Source organism: Lytechinus pictus, chromosome 5 (genome assembly GCF_037042905.1).
Source record: "Lytechinus pictus isolate F3 Inbred chromosome 5, Lp3.0, whole genome shotgun sequence".
Classification (NCBI taxonomy): Eukaryota; Metazoa; Echinodermata; class Echinoidea; order Temnopleuroida; family Toxopneustidae; genus Lytechinus; species Lytechinus pictus.
In genome coordinates this window covers 44,627,230-44,645,072 of record NC_087249.1, presented here as the reverse complement: position 1 = coordinate 44,645,072, position 17,843 = coordinate 44,627,230, and the positions used below count along the sequence as shown (strand labels likewise).

At 37.7% G+C, this 17,843-nt stretch overlaps 2 protein-coding genes across 2 annotated transcripts; one reads left to right on the top strand and one right to left on the bottom strand.

Annotated features, from left to right (window-relative positions):
- Window positions 1–1,117: 1,117 nt before the first annotated feature.
- On the top strand, window positions 1,118–3,510 carry LOC129260184 (allatostatin-A receptor-like). Its single transcript, XM_054898212.2, has one exon. The coding sequence runs from the start codon at window positions 1,876–1,878 to the stop codon at window positions 3,118–3,120; it is 1,245 nt and encodes a 414-aa protein (XP_054754187.1). The 5' UTR covers window positions 1,118–1,875; the 3' UTR covers window positions 3,121–3,510.
- Window positions 3,511–7,573: 4,063 nt separating this feature from the next.
- LOC135154199 (uncharacterized) lies at window positions 7,574–9,385 on the bottom strand. Its single transcript, XM_064099521.1, has 2 exons — window positions 9,367–9,385; window positions 7,574–7,950 (listed from the first exon to the last, which is right to left on the bottom strand). The coding sequence occupies exons 1-2, from the start codon at window positions 9,383–9,385 to the stop codon at window positions 7,574–7,576; spliced, it is 396 nt and encodes a 131-aa protein (XP_063955591.1).
- Window positions 9,386–17,843: the final 8,458 nt, after the last annotated feature.

Sequence of the window (17,843 nt, the reverse complement as noted above, 5' to 3'; positions counted from 1 at the left end):
AACAATAACTATTTACCATCGCAAGGTTTTTTTTCGAATAAAAAAGAGACACCCACCTAGTCCGCTGGGCAAACCCTTCACTCGAGTAAAGGGTCTGAATTGCAGCCTACTCATGCCTTGTGTACTCGCTCGGGCCAGCAAGTTTTGTATGTGCTAGTCTTTGCGTGGAGGCACACTTGTTGATCAAATTTCCAATCAGGGTCTGTGCCTGCAGACTAACACCAACCTGCCAGTGACGTTGTTATAGGGAAACCCGTCCGTACTACATGGATCAGCCCCAAATTGAGGTCAATAACCAATATCAATCGCAGATGGAATTCGAGCAATACTGAATATTGACGAGTCTCCGGTGCTACAAACATTATGCGAGGAGAAAGGCTACTTTAATTTGATTCTGTCATGAGGAAAGACCATCAACCCGATTCATGGTTTAGGTTGATTTGATGGTTTTCGCATCAAGAGCACCGGAATCGTCGCCAGCATATACCATTCAAGATTAATTATAAAGGTGCGTAAAGGTATAGCGATTAGAACCAAGATCAAAGACCCTTCACCCACTTTTAATAACCTACAGAGAGAGGGGAAAGATTGGGCATCTTGCAGTAAAAGCGCCACTTCATCCATCGTAGCCTCTAGGGCTACAAATTAGTCAAATCTTTTACAAACTCTTTGGGTTTCCACCATCGAGGGACGAGGGATGTGCTTGACATTAAGCATTAAAGGAAGGTTCTAAGACCCGACGGTTAAACCACCACCTATTCGAAAAGCACATAAGTCTCGAGACTCTTGTGTCAGGGAGTTGCTAGCACGCAGGAACACGCGAATAATTGAGTCTGATGAGACTCCGATGCTTTATTATTTTGGACAGCCATCGAGTCAGCCTGTTAACACGATTAAGTTGCATTATGTTGGTAGAATATCAAAAGCCATGAAACCTATTTAAAACCAAACTCTGAAGTTTGAAGCGTAAACTTGACTCAGTGGATCTGCAACAATACAGGAATGATCTATTAAGAAGGTACTTGCAGACGATTGTCCAAATTGTGAGAGAACGTTGGAAGACAAGAAGAGAATGCTGATGAAGCAACTTGAAACCCATGAAAATCAATATCTTTTCTCAAAGGTTTGATCAGTTGCGCTTCACAATATAGCGAATATATCTCACCTCATCGCGCTTTTCAGTTATGGAAATTAAGATAAAAGAGATAATAAATCGATTATGAGATTAACGAACAGACCTTGGAGTCACAATGTATTTCACCTCAAAGTCAATGCATAACACATTCTAAAAATCAATTGCTAGCAGCATCGACCTCTGACGCTATGGCCGCATGGATTTTTAATTAACCAACTACGTTTTCGATAGCTGGGTTTACAGGATTATGAGGTTACATTTGGACGGGTTGATCTTTATCCACGTGAGTATATGGTTCACATCTTAAAACAAAACAAACCTCAAGTGATATCGGTGACATATTTGAGTACATCTGCAGTTAATCAATTAACAATTTAATGGACTTTAATGAAACTTTCATCTGGCAAATTTCGTAATAAACAACTCCTAATTGACATCAATTATTCCTATATACACCGCCTATTAAAACAAGTTATCCTCCTCTCACAAACACGGCTTAGCTAGTAATTAATGGCAACGAACAATCATTATTATGCCTTATCTCCATTATTGATGGAAGTGGTTTGCCATTTTCAGCTAAGCCAGTCTATAATCTTTTATTAAGAATTGATATTCCAATCAATTTTTTGATGGTGGTTTATTTCATCGGATTGACTGCTGACTAAGGAAAACACAATTCAAGCATTAGTGTGTGTTTGCAACTGTGATCGGAGAAGAGAGAGAAGTCAACGGATATCGACATGGAGTACAATCATCTTGACGACGTCTACGACGTCGAAATCTCAAATATTACCACAAATTCGTCGTCCTATTCTAGTAGTGCTTATTCATATTCAATCGACTACGTGTATTGTCCGACGCTGACTGTTGAACGCGCCAAGGATTTGATAAAGACATCAGCCCCCATGTACACAAGTGGAGACAAGATATTCATGGAGTTCGTGTTGCCGTTGTTGCTCTGCGTGGGGTTGGTTGGGAACCTCTTGTTCATTTATGTGGTATGCAGCATGTCTACAATGCGCACAGCAACAAACTGGTGCCTGGCCAACTTAGCTGTTGCAGATCTAGTGTTCCTGACCTTTGGCATCGGTGAGAAGCTATGGATGTACCACCACTCTCCGTTTGTTAACGATCGCTACTCGTTCGGTGAGTTCGGCTGCCCGGTCGTGTTCGCCATCATCGACGCGTCCTACTTCGCCGCGCTTTGTATGGTGACGCTCGTGTCCATGGAGCGGTACTACGCGGTATGTCGTACTCAGAGCGCGCGTACTAATACGCGCAAGTCCATGTTCATTGTTCTGGTGGTGCTGTCTTGGGTGATAAGCATCGGGATAGCTGCGTCCTTCGTTCCTGCCTCGAACTTCATCTGGATCGGCTGTCGCGTATGGCCGGACGTGGAACCGTATAAAAACCTTCCCATATACAAGGGATTCTGTATAGCCTCCGAAGGATTCGAGAAGTTTCCACTTTATCTCAACATCATCAAAACCATCCCGTTCTTTCTTCTGATCTCCTTCAATCTATTCCTGTATGTCTGCATAGTGAGAAGTATGAGTCGAGCCGTTCGTGAGACGCGCTTTGCAGGACGCGAAGACACGAATCTTAAGCAACGCAACCAGGTAGCAGGCATGCTCATGGTCAACGGCCTGATATTCTTCATCTGTTTAGTGCCCTTCGAGATATTCGGTATCCTCAAGGCCATCAACATGATTCGACCAGAGGATTCACCCCTTGTTACTGAGAGCGTAACAGTTCCACTAAGGTATACCTCCCAAACCATGTCGTACATCAACAATGTGGTCAATCCGGTGGTCTACATAGGATTGAGCAAGCGATATCGCGATGCCTTCAAGAAGGCCATCATGTGCCGGAAACGTCCAGGCTATTCCTCTCGGGTCAAGAGTAGAACCAGGTCGTCTACCACAACCAGTACGGCATTGAGCGTACATGTCAGCAGACCCGTTAATGTACAAGGTACTGTATAGGTATATCATGCCGCATAGAATCATTACCTCATTGCACTCTCAGAAACTTTTCAATCTTTCATTTGCATCGTATTTGGAACCTTTTAAACATGTTTAAGGTTCTTTCAAGAGCAGAAAAGGGTTTTGAGTGGTACATTATGGTGTTAAGAACCCAATAGCCTAGTTTGTATAAAAGCTATAGAGATTTGGTAAGGTTATTTGCACCACCAAACCCCTATAGATTGTATAAAGAACCTTAATTTGTTCTAAAATACGCTTCTAAAGGACTGTTTAGAAGGTTTTTTTTCTGCTTATTTGAAACCTTGAAAGGTTCCAAACACGGGACGAAGAAAGGTTGTAATAAGTACGTTTTTTTTCGAAGAGTGTACACGAAGTGAAATTGTTATTTAATTTTGAACGGGAAACAGTTACAAATATATATATAAATATATATATATATATATAAATATATATATATATAAGTGTGATAAATATATATATATATATATACATATATATATATATATAGATACATATGTATATATATATATATATATATATATATATATATATATATATATATATATATATATATATATCATGAGCACACCCTCTGAAATTGTTTACCCAATATAAGGCTAAAAGGGGAGAAAAGGTATATTTTAAGGTAAAATGATGGCTAATGCTTACGCAATGCTGTGTTACAATTACCAATGAAACCTTGTGTTACCCCCAAAACATGCACGCCCCCTTAAACCAAACTATTTTACAACTTTGTACTCAATGTTCTTTAAAGTGTATGCAACTGTTTAGATATGAAATTATCTTTGCCAGTATCAAAGAAACACCATCCTTATCATTTTCTTATTTGTATTAGTTTCCATAGTAGCATAGAAATGGGTATAATAACTGAAATGTATAATTTGCATTTTTGGTACTCAAGTGCACAAAGCAATTAACGATTGTTCTGTACACACTTTTATATGTGATAAAACAGTCAATGCGACCAAATCAACAAGAGTGTTCCACGACCGAGAAGCTTACTTCGGGTATACTCTCAAAATATTTTAGACGTGACCATATATTAGAAACATTGGGGTAAAGAATAACATTAGAAAAAAAATATTACACAACACTCGACGTATAAACCAAAAATGAGCGTTCGCTCTGAACACCAAAGATGGATAAACTCTTTTGGAGTGAAGAATTTTTGCATTGTGTATTACGGCACATCAAGGGTCCAATGGTCGAGGAATATTATTTTTGACAATCATTTTAGTACGATTGAAGCATTGTTGTCGATTGTGAAATAAGAGATCCTAAAGTGTTTGAATTGTAGCTAGAATGATCTGCCTGAGAAATAAATTTTCGACACATGAACGGAAGAATGTACCAGATTCACGCATCTCTGAAAAGAGCATGAACTGCAATCGAGGGCCGGGGGGGGGGGGGGGGCGGTAGCATCCTATGGGAGAAGATCACCTCGTCACACCTGCCCTGACAGAAAACCTCATGAAAGCGCCCCGCATTAAAAGAAGTAACACCTTTCACCCAGTAAGTAACTGTATAATATATTAATCTGTTTGTCAAAAATAATGTACTGTTCGTTGTATCAGAGAACAATACACAGTTTAAGGTTCGCGTGGACTATGTCTAGCACGCTATCACTGTATTTTTAGTTTTTTAATGATTGCTTCATTATATACCTGAATTCAAATCTTCGTGGATAATTGTGCTCATTATTTAAGTTGAAGGAATTTTATTCGTCCAAGTGAGTCAAAAGGATAAAACCAATTATACACATTTATAAGCGTATACATTTATGTTACACGTCTTGCCTTTCATAGAGAAAAATACATTAATGGTTTGCCTTTAACTGTTTATTTTATGACTGACTGTCTTTTCATGTTATTGAGCTCTTGAATCGTATTTGAGATGACTGTTAATCATTGCTTTTTTATTGAAACGGATTTTCTATATAGATATGGGCAGAAGTGAAGGCGTAAAAGCCAGCATATGATATATACTTGTTATATACAATTATGTCGAAGCAATATCACTTTCTCATTTTCTCATTCCAACTAAATGGGCTGCTTACAGGACAGTAAGCACTTGCTTTGAGTATTTCTAGAATATATATATATGTATCTAGGATATGAACATTGAAATAGGGCATTTTTTTGGTTATTATACGGAAATATATTACTGTTCATGACCTCAGTTTGAAAATATTACTAAATTAGTAATATTGGTAATATTTGTTATTTGAAATATGTGTACTCCAGATAATAGTGTTTTTCTCATTTCTCTGCCAAAATCGGGGAAATGTTGGCGTAATTATGATATTCTGGTTTAAAATTAAATATAAATATATAATTCAATCCATTTTCCCTGTGAAAAGTATTCGAATAATAAAGAGTATTTCCGATTTCTGATTCAAAGAGTATTATCCCTTCTGGAAAGAACCACAGTGCCATACAGTGTGATCACAGTGTGTTCACATAGTGGACTATGTGAAAATAGTCACACTGTTAAAATGCTTAAATTCAACAGTGTCAATATATTTCCACACTGTGGACACCTCGACAGTGTGATTGTTCACAGTGTGTTCACATTGTCGACTATGTGAATATGTGATTCGCCCTTTTGAAATGATCAAATTTAACAATGTGAAGGTTATTTCACAGTGTGTTCAACACTGTGAAAAACACTGTGGCACACACTGTGGGACACTGCGTTCTATCCAGTAGGGATATTAATACACTGTATAAATGTGTGTGCGAATGTATGGTGAGTGTACGTGTGTGTGAGTTCAGATTTACAGTGTGTCTGCGATATATAATAATAATAATGATAATATATAGCATTTGTAAGGCGCCGATTTATCTAGTTTCCTATTCAATGGCGCACTATATATTACCCCGGCTGTAGCTCCCGCTGCTTAAGGCGCTTGGTGCATTCAAGGAATTAATCCTGCCGGGTACCCATTCACCTCACCTGGGTTGAGTGCAGCACAATGTGGATAAATTTCTTGCTGAAGGAAAACACGCCGTGGCTGAGATTCGAACCCAAGCCCCTTTCATTGAAAGACGAGATTCGTAACCGCTAGACCACGACGCCCCCATATATGATGTCTTTGTGGTATATGTGTGTGCGTGAGGGAGTGTAGGTGTGTGTTAGTGTGGGGGAATGGGAGGGAAATAGAAGATGGGTATGTACGTTTCAATAACATGCAGAAAACACGTATGCCTATAATAGTTATTCTGTTGATGGCGGCTGCATTCGTCGGCGAATAGAACAGAAAGCACACCCAGCTTTCTACGACTGCCCAGTTGGACTTAAATTTAATTTTTAAAGCTCTAAATTGCTCGCTGCATCAATCAGTGTTTTCTTTTGTCTTTTAATTTTAATAAATGAATGAACGGATAGATGGATGGATGAATGAATGAATTGATTAATGAATGAATGAATTAATGAATAAATGGGTGAATGGAAGAATGAATGAATTAATAAATGACTGGATTGGTGGATGAATGAACGAAAGGACGAATGAATGAAAGAATAAATGAAATAAAAAAGGAAGAAAGAAAGAAAAAGGAAGAAAGAAAGAAATAAAGAAAGAAAAAGGAAAGAAAGATAGATAGATAGATAGATAGGGAAGATAGATGGATAGATGAATGAATGAAAGAATTATGAATGAACGTGAAGCGAATAGATATATGAAGTATAAGTTTTCAATACATTGAAAAATGGCAATATCTATTAATTTTCTTCTCAGAAAAATAAAGTTTAATATCTTTACATTTTTGAAATCCATTGAATTCATTTTCCATTATAAACTTTCCACTTTACTACCGATCAGTGGCGTACCTGAAATACCTCTTCATTGGGATTAACAAATTTCTGACAAGTTAAAAGGAAAATTTACTATAAAAAAAGTCAGCGAAGAGACCCGTGCTCCCCCATCCCCATTGGTACGCTAGCTAGTGCTCCCGAGTGCTTTTCAAAAGATTGTTATTTTATCACCCAAGCTTTAATTGATATCAGAAGCTCACTTATTGTCAAACCCTCAAATCAAGAAATCGAAAACACTCTATGTAATTGACATTTTATCGATTTGGTTTCGATCGCCTGAAGCCCTCCACTCATTCATGAAAAGATTTTAACATTTACTTGTCAATTTTTTGTCATGTTCTTCTGAAATCTTCCGAACAGAGACAGAAATTCAATCATGAACACGAGATCTCATTGAAATCCTTATCAAAATATGTTGGTTCACCATTCTCGTTTGTTGAGACTCAACCAGTACTCTTTTCCATTTAGGCAGATGATTATTGGCACACAGTTATATTTTTTTAAGTACCATAAATTATGATAGGGCTTGCATTCTTTAGGCGTCCCATCATTGTCCTCTTCTGTGAGGTTCACTTTATTTCTCAATTCAGTGTTATACCTGTGACATTTTTGTGGATCGTCACCATCCCCCTTTCCCCTCCTCTCTCCCATCATCATCATTATCGTCATCACCACTACCGCAACCACCAGTAACATCTCCACCACAACCACCATCACCAACACCACCATCCCCACCAAAACCATTACCACCACCACCACCACCACCATCATCACCATCATCACCACCATCATCACCACCACTACCATCATCACCAAAACCGCCATCCCCACCAAAACCATTACCACCACCACCACCACCACCACCATCATCACCACCATCATCATCATCACCATCATCATCGTCATCAACCACCACCACCACATCACCACTATCTTCATCACCTCCACCATCATCACCACTATCATCATCACCACCACCACCATCATTATAATCATCTAAGCAAGATGTGAATGTATTACTCCATCTCTTTCAGGGTCATTTTGAACACCACCACCACCACTATCAACACCACCAGTGGCGTAACTACGGGGGTACATGCCTGCCCCCCCCCCCCCCATTGGCTGGCGAAAAAAGAGGGAAAAGAAAAAAAGGAGTGGGGGAAGAAAAATGATTGTATACCATATTATGTTATATATTATGTTATATCACATAAAGAATTATTTTTCATAAATTTAAAAAACATAATATGCGTAGGGGCTATGTGTTCGTTATTCCTGATGCTTGCATTGTCTGTTTAATCCTTGCTGTACTAAAAAAATCCTGTTTCCAAGTCAATATACACCAAATAGGCCTATATTTCCTCGCACTTCGTAATATTATTGTTTTATGTAGTGACATAACATTATGCTTCTTTTTCGTGCATACTTAAAGTAATAGCCCCCTTTTAAGGTCTGAATATGAAACATTTCTAGTCCGTACTTACATTCGCATTAGTGGACTGATGAGATATGATTGCTCTTCATGAATTCCTAAAAACAGTTTTTAAAATATCTCTTTTTCTAGTCTGAATATCCAAAATTTTCAGCTCGCGACTTGCGCTTGCATCATTTGGTTAGTGATATACGTATGGTCTTAGTGAATTCCTACAATCATTCATTAGAATGCCCGTCTTCAGGTCTGATTTTCGAAAAAAATTTACGCGCTCGCAGTATTTGATTAGTGATATACGTATCATGTTCATGATTACAATGAAAACAAAAAGTGCTTTAGGTGTAATTCTAACAAAATATGCAAGCGCTTGGCGCTAACCTTTGATGAATATGGTAAGATATGAATGCTCTTCTTGAATTCCTCAAAAATAGTCCTTAAAATATACACAAAATTTCAGCTCGCATTGTTTCTTTAGTGAGACAGATACGAATCATGATTACGAAAATTTGCTTATAATGTCCCTATATATTTTAGTTCTGAAAATAAAAAAAAATCAGCTCGAGCTTCGCGCTCACATTATTTGATCAGTGAGATACATAGTCGTTTAATGGCACATTCCTTAACATGTTTCTATTACGTCAGTATACCTGGCAATTGAGCGCGCTTCGCGCGCCGTGACTCAAATTTTTGCAGGTGCCCCCCCCCCATTGCCGTGAACCAAGGTACGCCACTGATCACCACCTCAACTCTCATGATTTGTTTTAATTTGATATATTATTGCAACAAAGACATTAAAAAATTGATAAAATGGGTGACGAATACGAAAGTGGGAGGCATCTATTGAAGGGCTGTAATATAGGCTTGTGTGATGTATAGATCCACTACTTTCAAGCATTGTAGTGTTTGTAGATACTTGTAAACATTATTTCGTTGTGAATGTGCATATATCAAATCAATTCAATTGATGGTAAAAACTTTACAAACATTTATGGCTGCCATGGTATCCTTCAATATCAGGAGGCAAAATGAGACTCATTATAATACCCATGACCTTTGAAGTTGCCACCCCTTTCACTCTGAGACGATAGCCTTAATTCCATTGTCGAGATGTTACTACACTTGCTGTTACCAACGTACTTAATCAACATCCTCATTATGTTCAACTTGGGTACAAGAGTGAGCAACAGTTTCAAAAACATCTAGGTAATTGATAAGGACACCAAGAGCAAGATACTCCGTCAATCGGACAGAGAACATAGCTAAGATGTCTCTCTCAATTTGTTTTCTGACCAGGTTGGTTTGGGTTGATTATTCCAGCTCGGGTTATTAAGCGTGTGCATCAATACGCGGGAGTTCATAACGATACAGTAGCCTATACCCTGGAATTTGAACAGCTGTATGTCATGTCGAATTCTACCCCCGCACGTTCAATGTATATCAGCACACACGCAGAGAATATATGGAGGCACTGGTGGATCCAGGGGGGGGGGGGCACAGCCAGCCCGTACCCCCCCCCTTATAGCCATAATCAAAATTTGTAATGTAAATATATCGTTTTTATCCCTTTTGAAAGTGATGACCCTTTTCGGGGTCAAAATTTCATCGGAAAAATGAGCCCCCCCCCTTGGAAAATCCTGGATCCGCCCCTGATGTGAGGAGTAAATGATCTTTATGATGGAGATATCTTTGGCGGGAAAACCTCTTTTGGGGTTTAGGTTTTCTTTTAATCCCGGATTTAAAAATCTATCTTGTTTCGCAGTAGTGCTTTTTCGATACTGTAGACTAATGGTTACTATACCCATGGAAAATTCGTTATAGGTCCATGCTATACCCACCTTCGCTAAAGCACATTGACAAAACTATTCAAAGTTCCTAACTTTGGTAAAGAAATCCCCTCTCCAAACCAATATCTCTTTCTTTGTAGGTCTAAAGCTACCCCTCCCCGTCCCTGGCTATAAGCCCCCTTTCCCTTCACCCCCCCCATGATCCCAGTGATTTCAGTTAAATATGTGCAAACCCTTCACTCGAATTAATGGGTCTGAATGCGCAACCTATTCAATGACTTGTGTACAGAAGGCCCTCTGAGCAAGTTTTTATAAATTACCTGCATGCTAGTCTTTTGTGAAGACCCACTCGTTGATCAAATCAGAGTCTGTGTCTCCAGACTACATGTAGTGCGCTAGCATCCTCTGGTAAAGTAATTTGTCCCCTTTACCGAGTCCTTCGGAGAGGACCTTAATATGTCTTAGGTTCTCTGGTTGATTGCTGACAATGATTCATGCTTCCTCATCAGGTAAAACAATCACCACTGACGTCCAACGGACATCATGATGACCCCCCCCCCCTGGGCCTAGGAACGACTGATATGCACAGCAAGAAAAAAAATGATTTTGAAGGAAATTTTAGAAAGAAAATAATCACAAGCAAACCAAAAACTAAAGGATATTTTGGTAGAATCTTGGCGTTGTGGCTCAGTGGATAAGCCTCCGGACGTTGAACCACAAGGTCCGGGGTTCAAATCCCACCGCAGCACTCGCGTCCTTTGACAATGCGTTTATCTAATATGCCACTCTCCACCCCGGGTTAGTAAATGGGTACACGGTAGGAAGAAATTCCTTGAATGTTCGATGCGCCCGATAAAGATTCGCCGTGCTAAAGGTAATAGTATGTAGCGCTTAGAAACATGATTGTATTAAGCGCTATATAAATGTTGCATAATTATATGTCTTCTTCTTTTTTTTGTGTGTTATCTCTACATTTTAGCACACCAATCTGATTTGGGTGCTGGCTATGGTGTAACACCATACGTACTAACCCCATATTTTTTTTTTGTGTGTGTGCTTCCACGGGTCATGATACCTCTCCCCCATGACTGCTTAAGTGTTATTTTAATTTGCATCCTCTAGAGGGCGTACTTGGCACTTGCTCAATCAGATCGATTGAGCGGACTATAAAAATACACTAAATTTGATGTTTCCATCGATTTAGGCCTACATTTGCACGTGACAATATACATGTATAGTGGTTACGGTTCAGGAGCTTTAAAGTACCAACTGGCCTCGAAGTATTTTATCTTGACATGTCAACTTAATATCCTCATAAAAAGAATATTCATGACGATGTGCATATAACTGTTTTCACAAAATATGGATAAACTTTAAAATTCAATAACTTTGTTATTTGTTATCCGATTTTGATGAAATTTTCAGCATTTTGCTTTGTGAATTTTACTCTATTTATTTATATATAAATATTTTCAAACCTGACCATCCCAGTCGGGAGCCAGTAAAGATTTGGCAATTTTTATTTTAAAGATCTAATTTTGTGATAGATTTTGACATAATATCCCGAAAATAATTTTATATTTCACTCTCTTTCCCTTTCTCTATTATTTTTCCTTGGTCGTGAAAAATTTGGGCTCGCCGTGCCAACATAATATATCTTTTTATAAGTCGACTTGACAACACAACGTATCTCAGAGCATTTTTGGTAATGGTGATCAAGATGGGTATCTAAGTACAATTAATGTGGGCGCGAAGCGCGAGAGATTCGTATATAGTATACTGACCTGAAAACAAGAAAAGTGACCTGTTTAGGCCTGTTGCGGTAACTCATGGAGAAGGTACAAACACCAACCAAATAATTCGAAAATAACGAAAAAAATTATATTCTGACTTGGAAACTTAACATTCTAAGCAATTTTTGTACCAATGATCAGGGTGTAATCTGAAGAAACAATTGATGCGAGCGGGAAGCGCGAGCTGAAATCTTTAATATACTTTGATTTGATATATTGTTTTCTTCTGCATTCATACATTCGCATACAATACATTTTTCATGACATAACAAACATAATATATTGGTAATTGCTTTTGGTATGAATCATAAAGAAAAAATACGAAATAAAAAACTTATTCTAAACAAAATATAATCTACTACCAACAAGAAAATTATAAAATTTAGAGTTTGCAGGAGAAGGATTGTCATTATAGGCAGATTGCTTGAAAAAAATGACAACCCCGGAATAAAACTCAATAAGTTAATAAATACATATATAAAGCAGAATGGAAATGTTATTTTGTTCATAATTTTTATAATGATGAAGATGGAGATGATAAGAATGAGGATGATGGTGATAATGGTGAAAATGAAGGCCATGATGGAGATGGAGATGATGATGATGATGGTCATGGGAGAGTATTGGTGATGATTAAATCACAGGAATAGTGATTTAATGATTAACTCATTCTGACACAGAAAACTTACTTTAAATATTCTGATAATAACATGGATTTAACATTTGCCTTAAAAGAGTAAAGAGATGAACATTTTTTTGATCGACTGGTAGAGAGTTCCATAAATCGGGACCGTTCTGTCTTATGGATCTCTGTGCAAAATTTGAAGAGTTCCGTGTAAGGTATGAATGGATAGATGTGTTCTTTGTATACAAATTGTGCAGGGTGACCAGATTTCACAAAACGAAATACGGGACAATCGACAAAAAAAATCAACAAAGAAGGCTACACGATGTTAGACTTGTGAAAAAATATAAAGAATTGGAAGGGAGTGTGAACGGAAGAATGAAGAAGAGAAAGAAAAGAGATCAGAATTGAGAAGATAGAAAAAATGAAGGAGAAAAATAAGGAAAAGATAAAAAATAAATTAAAGAAAGTAAGAATAAAAGAAGGATAAAAGAAATAATAAAAGCGAGAAAAAAGGTTTCCGTCATTCTTTGAATTGAATGTAGAAAGAAAGAAAAAGAAAGGAAGGGAAGATGAACAAATGTGTGAAAGACAAAATAAAGGAGAGAAAGAAAAAAAAGTAAGAAAAAAGGAGGAGGAAAGAAAAAATGAAGGAAAGAAAAATGTTTCCTTCATTCTTTGAAAGAAATAAACAAAGAAAGAAGAAAATCAGGAAGGAAGGAGGGAAGGAAGGAAGGGAAAGAAAGAAGAGAGGAGAGAATGAAAAAAAACGAAATAATGGAAGGAAAGAAAGAACGAAAAGAAAAAGAAGAGGAATAAGGGAGAAGGAAGCAAAGAAAAGTTTAAGGAAAGGCGGAATGAAGGAAATAGAAAAGGAAAGAAGGTAAGAGAAAGAAGGAAATAAAGAAAATGACCACAGAGAGAAAAGATCAGGAAAGAAAAATAGGAAATAGGATAGGATGAAGAAAGAAGTAGCCTGCCACTCAGAGGCAGCTAGAGGCCAGTTCGTTTGCAATGTATTTGGGTTAGCAAGAAAATCACCGCAGAACTTGCAAAAGTATATAGTTATCGATTTTATTGTTGTCTCTGCTTCGTCATTTGTTGGTTATTTTATGAAAATTTGTCATTTTTAAATGTATTAGAGTCTAACTACATTTTGTTCAATATTCTAAAATACGGGACAAATAGGCGTCTCGGGAAGGGTTTGTCGGGACGCCGCGCCGGGAGAAAGGAGCAAAATACGGGACGATCCCGGGAAATACGGGACGTCTGGTCACCCTGAAATTGTGGAAAAGAGATGGAAACAATTTACTTACGTACTTGAACATCAGCAGTAAACTCTGAAGTGAATTTATGTCAAATATACTGGTAGGGTCTTTAGGTTATGGAATAATGGGTTTGTGTGTGCCAAATACTGCGAATCAGTACAAATTCGAATAGCTTTTTTTCTGTAATAAATGTATTGTATTTATTTTAGTTTTTGCACAGGTTGCCCAAACTATATTGGAGTACGATATATAGGGTAAAATTAATGACAAGGGTAGTTTGTGGAATAATACTGACCCGAAAACTTGAAAAGGGACATGTCTCAGACTTTTTGCAGTGACTCATGCGGAGGATACACATCTCACAAACCAAATACTGCGATCGCTAATCGTGAGTTGATTTTTTTATATTCTGACCTGAAAGCCTAAAAAAACACCTTTTGTATGGGTATCTAAATTAACAATTGATGCAAGCGCGAAGCGCGAGCTGAAATTCTTGATATCTCGATCTAAAAAAAATGACACTTTTATAATAGTGGGGAGAAAAAATATTATTGTTGGATAGAAAAATCTAATTTAGTGATAAATTTGGGAATAATATTCTGAAAATTAAGTCATTTTTTGTTTTTTTCCTTTCCTTTACTCTTCTTGTTTTCTTCATTTGGGTCATGTCCCCCACAGCCCCCCCCATCTGTATGCAAGTGTTAGCTGATGGAAGGCTTGCACTACGAGTGTTCTAAACTCCTGCATCAGAAAATATTATCTCAAAAAACGATTCGTTGTTGTTCATTTAGGTATATTGTGCTTAACGAGCAAATCCAAGCATCATAAGGTTACTATTTTCAATTTAAAAAATCCACAAAACACTTGGGGTTAGGGGGTGTTGCAAGAAAATTTTTGCAATCAATTGCAAATTTTATGTTGCAATTTTACAACTAAAAGATCAGATATAACTGTAGCATACCATACCGTGACTGCTTTGTTTCAAGAAGCAGATTAGCAATCAATAGCAAATGTGCGATTTATTTCTAAACTTATGATTGATTTACGGACTGAAAATAGACTTGCAATTGATCGCAAGTTTCTTGCAACGCCCCATTAGAATCATAATTATTTATCATGACGGGATATCAAAATGAGCACAAATTGTCGGAACATACTCAATTATTGTTGATATTAGTTGTTGTAAGGATCAAATTTTCCTCTGATTGACCATGGACCTATGAAAAGATGGACGATTAACGCGAGCATTTCTTTGATCCAATGATAGCTAGTCACCGTCACCTGGTTATGCGCATATCTTAATGAGAACATGCAGGACGGTGTTGTAACAATAGCAATTACCATCTGATCACTCAAAGACGGATCAGTTTGATTTTTGTTGGCTGATACCATGTTTCAGTATGTGCATTTCAGTCAACATGCTTCACATATGGAGCAGCAAACTTGAGAAGCAGACGATTTTATGATATAAAATGTGATATTTTTCGATCCGCTAACTACCGCTCACACATAAGGACATCAATAACATTGAAAGATACACGATCTATAAATGTTATGTGCCACGTATATCTGGAATATTATGGAGAAACGTGGGAAAATTTTAAATGGTAAACAATCAATCACAACATTGCCTCTATATAAAAATATGCAGACATTTCCCCAAATAAAACACATGGAACTAAGATTACCAAAGGTAAACAAAAACTGCACATCGATTTTCCATTATTTCATTGATTTGTTATCAACTCCGCGTATAATTTGTGAAATCACGAACTGCTTCAGTCCCTTCTCACGGTGACGGCGAAGAGAATGTTATTCAGATAACAATTACAGTCACCTGTTAGTGAATTCATTATCTAAGCGATGAATGTCCATCTCTTCATAGGTCCATGGATTGACTCTGGCCGTGCTGGTACTCCTGGTAGGCCTACATGGTGAGATATTTGAAGTGATTCGGTGCCCTATTCCCATCACATACCATTCAATCATGATTCAATTGTATACTACTGGTACTGGGTTTGCAAAACTAACTGTGTATACCGGCCATACCGGCTTGCCGCGTAGAACTTCAAAGCAAAGCGGACTGTCATAAATCCCATTGTTGCGCTTTGGAAGTCATGAATACGCTTTGCACAATTAAAAAAGAGTCACAGTTCCTTCTGATACCTTCCTGGTCAATCCGAGGGCCCTAGTGCACAATATCTATCTGCCAATTCTCTTGGGGCGGAAGTTCCGGCTATCATCGATCACACCCCGAATTAAATACAATTAAAGGAAATAGAGGTGTAAAAAAGATGCACTTAATCAAAAGCTCGACACATGCATGCATCATGCATATAGGCCCCGCGATATAGGCCTACACTTTGAACTCATCAGCCGGGAATGAATGTCATGAGCACTGCTCGCTCTTCTGTGATAAATTCTTGAAATAGTTTGAATAGTTTTGTCGTCAGAAGATGAAGTTGGCAAGAGTATGTCCACCGTGGTTTATTTTTACCACGCTCTCCGTGTCTCTTGTTATAAACACCCTTTTCTTCAAGCACCTCAGACTGAAACCGGGTAAGTTAATTTTCGCATATTGGTGTTTATCCAATATTGGGGTAAAAAGGGAACATGCTTGTTTGGTAAAATTTCACCAAATACTGTTTTAAGTTTACCCAACTACCCAATTTGCACATAAAACATGCATTTCGTCTCATATGGGACAAAGTCTTCCCAAGAAACGTGTATGTTCCTTTTTTGAGGTAAACTTTTTGAAGATACATGTACACTGAGAAGACGACTTTCAAATGTTTTCATTTCTGGTCTTAATTGAATAAAAGGTGCACTGGTGTACAGATGGGGGGGGGGGGATTGGGGCTCTTGCTCCACCCCCCCCCCCTCCCCAGGAAAGAGAGAAGGGCGAAATATGATATTATTTTGTAAATATTATGTCAAAGTCTATCACAAAATTTGATTTTTGTATATATATAGGTTTTCCAGGTCAAATATCCGCAGATTGGAACCAATCGTCCATATAGGTATTTCAAATGTCCGTGTACATGAACAAATGTCCGCATACGAATATGGATGTCCGATTAGGGGTTTCAAATGTCCATGGAGGTTCAAAGTGTCCACATAGCTAAATCAAATATCCGATTAGGGAGTTCAAATGTCCACGTAGGTTCAAAGTGTCCATTAGCTATATCAAATATCCGATTAGGGAAACCAAAAGTCACATAGGGAACTCAATGTCCAATTAGAGAGTGTAATATCCCACTTGGGAAAACAAATGTCGTATAGGGATCTCAATTGTCCACGGTTTGAAATAATGATTACTCGAACATGATAACTTCATTTTTTCATCTTTCGCTTTTTCATTTTCTGTCACTCAGCTTTCCCTTTCCCTTCCTGCTCGATCTATTCATTTGTCAGGCAAGGGATTCCCCCCCTCATTTCACAAATTTGCTGACCTTGATTTTTATCCTCATTTTTATTTATTGATTTATTCATTTTTTTGTCTATTTTTTTTTTTTTTTGGGGGGGTGGGGGTCTTGGCCCTGTACGTTGTATTCATCTTATTTATTTATTTGTGTACACATTCATATATATCTTCCCTTTTCATTCTACCCCGCCCCTGTTTTGGAGCCGTTTATGTCTTGGTGGAGTTGGAGCGCCTTTTTGTATCAGGCTCTTTTCTCTTCCTTCCATTCATTCCACCTTTTCAACTTTTCCTTCTCTCCTCATTTGTTATAGGCAAACAAACAAATGTCATATAGTGATTTCAATAGTCTCTTTGGGTGTAAAATGTTATGTTTCTTACATATTCTGTTGTTTATTTACCAAATTATTATATTCCTTCCACTACATATCGAACGCCACACAACATGATCTACGGACAAACTACGGATATTATTTACAATATTTTTTTTACTCAAACCCAGAGTATATAAATCTTAACATGGCATTTAATTTCATAATTCATATATGAAAAACTAATTATTTGTA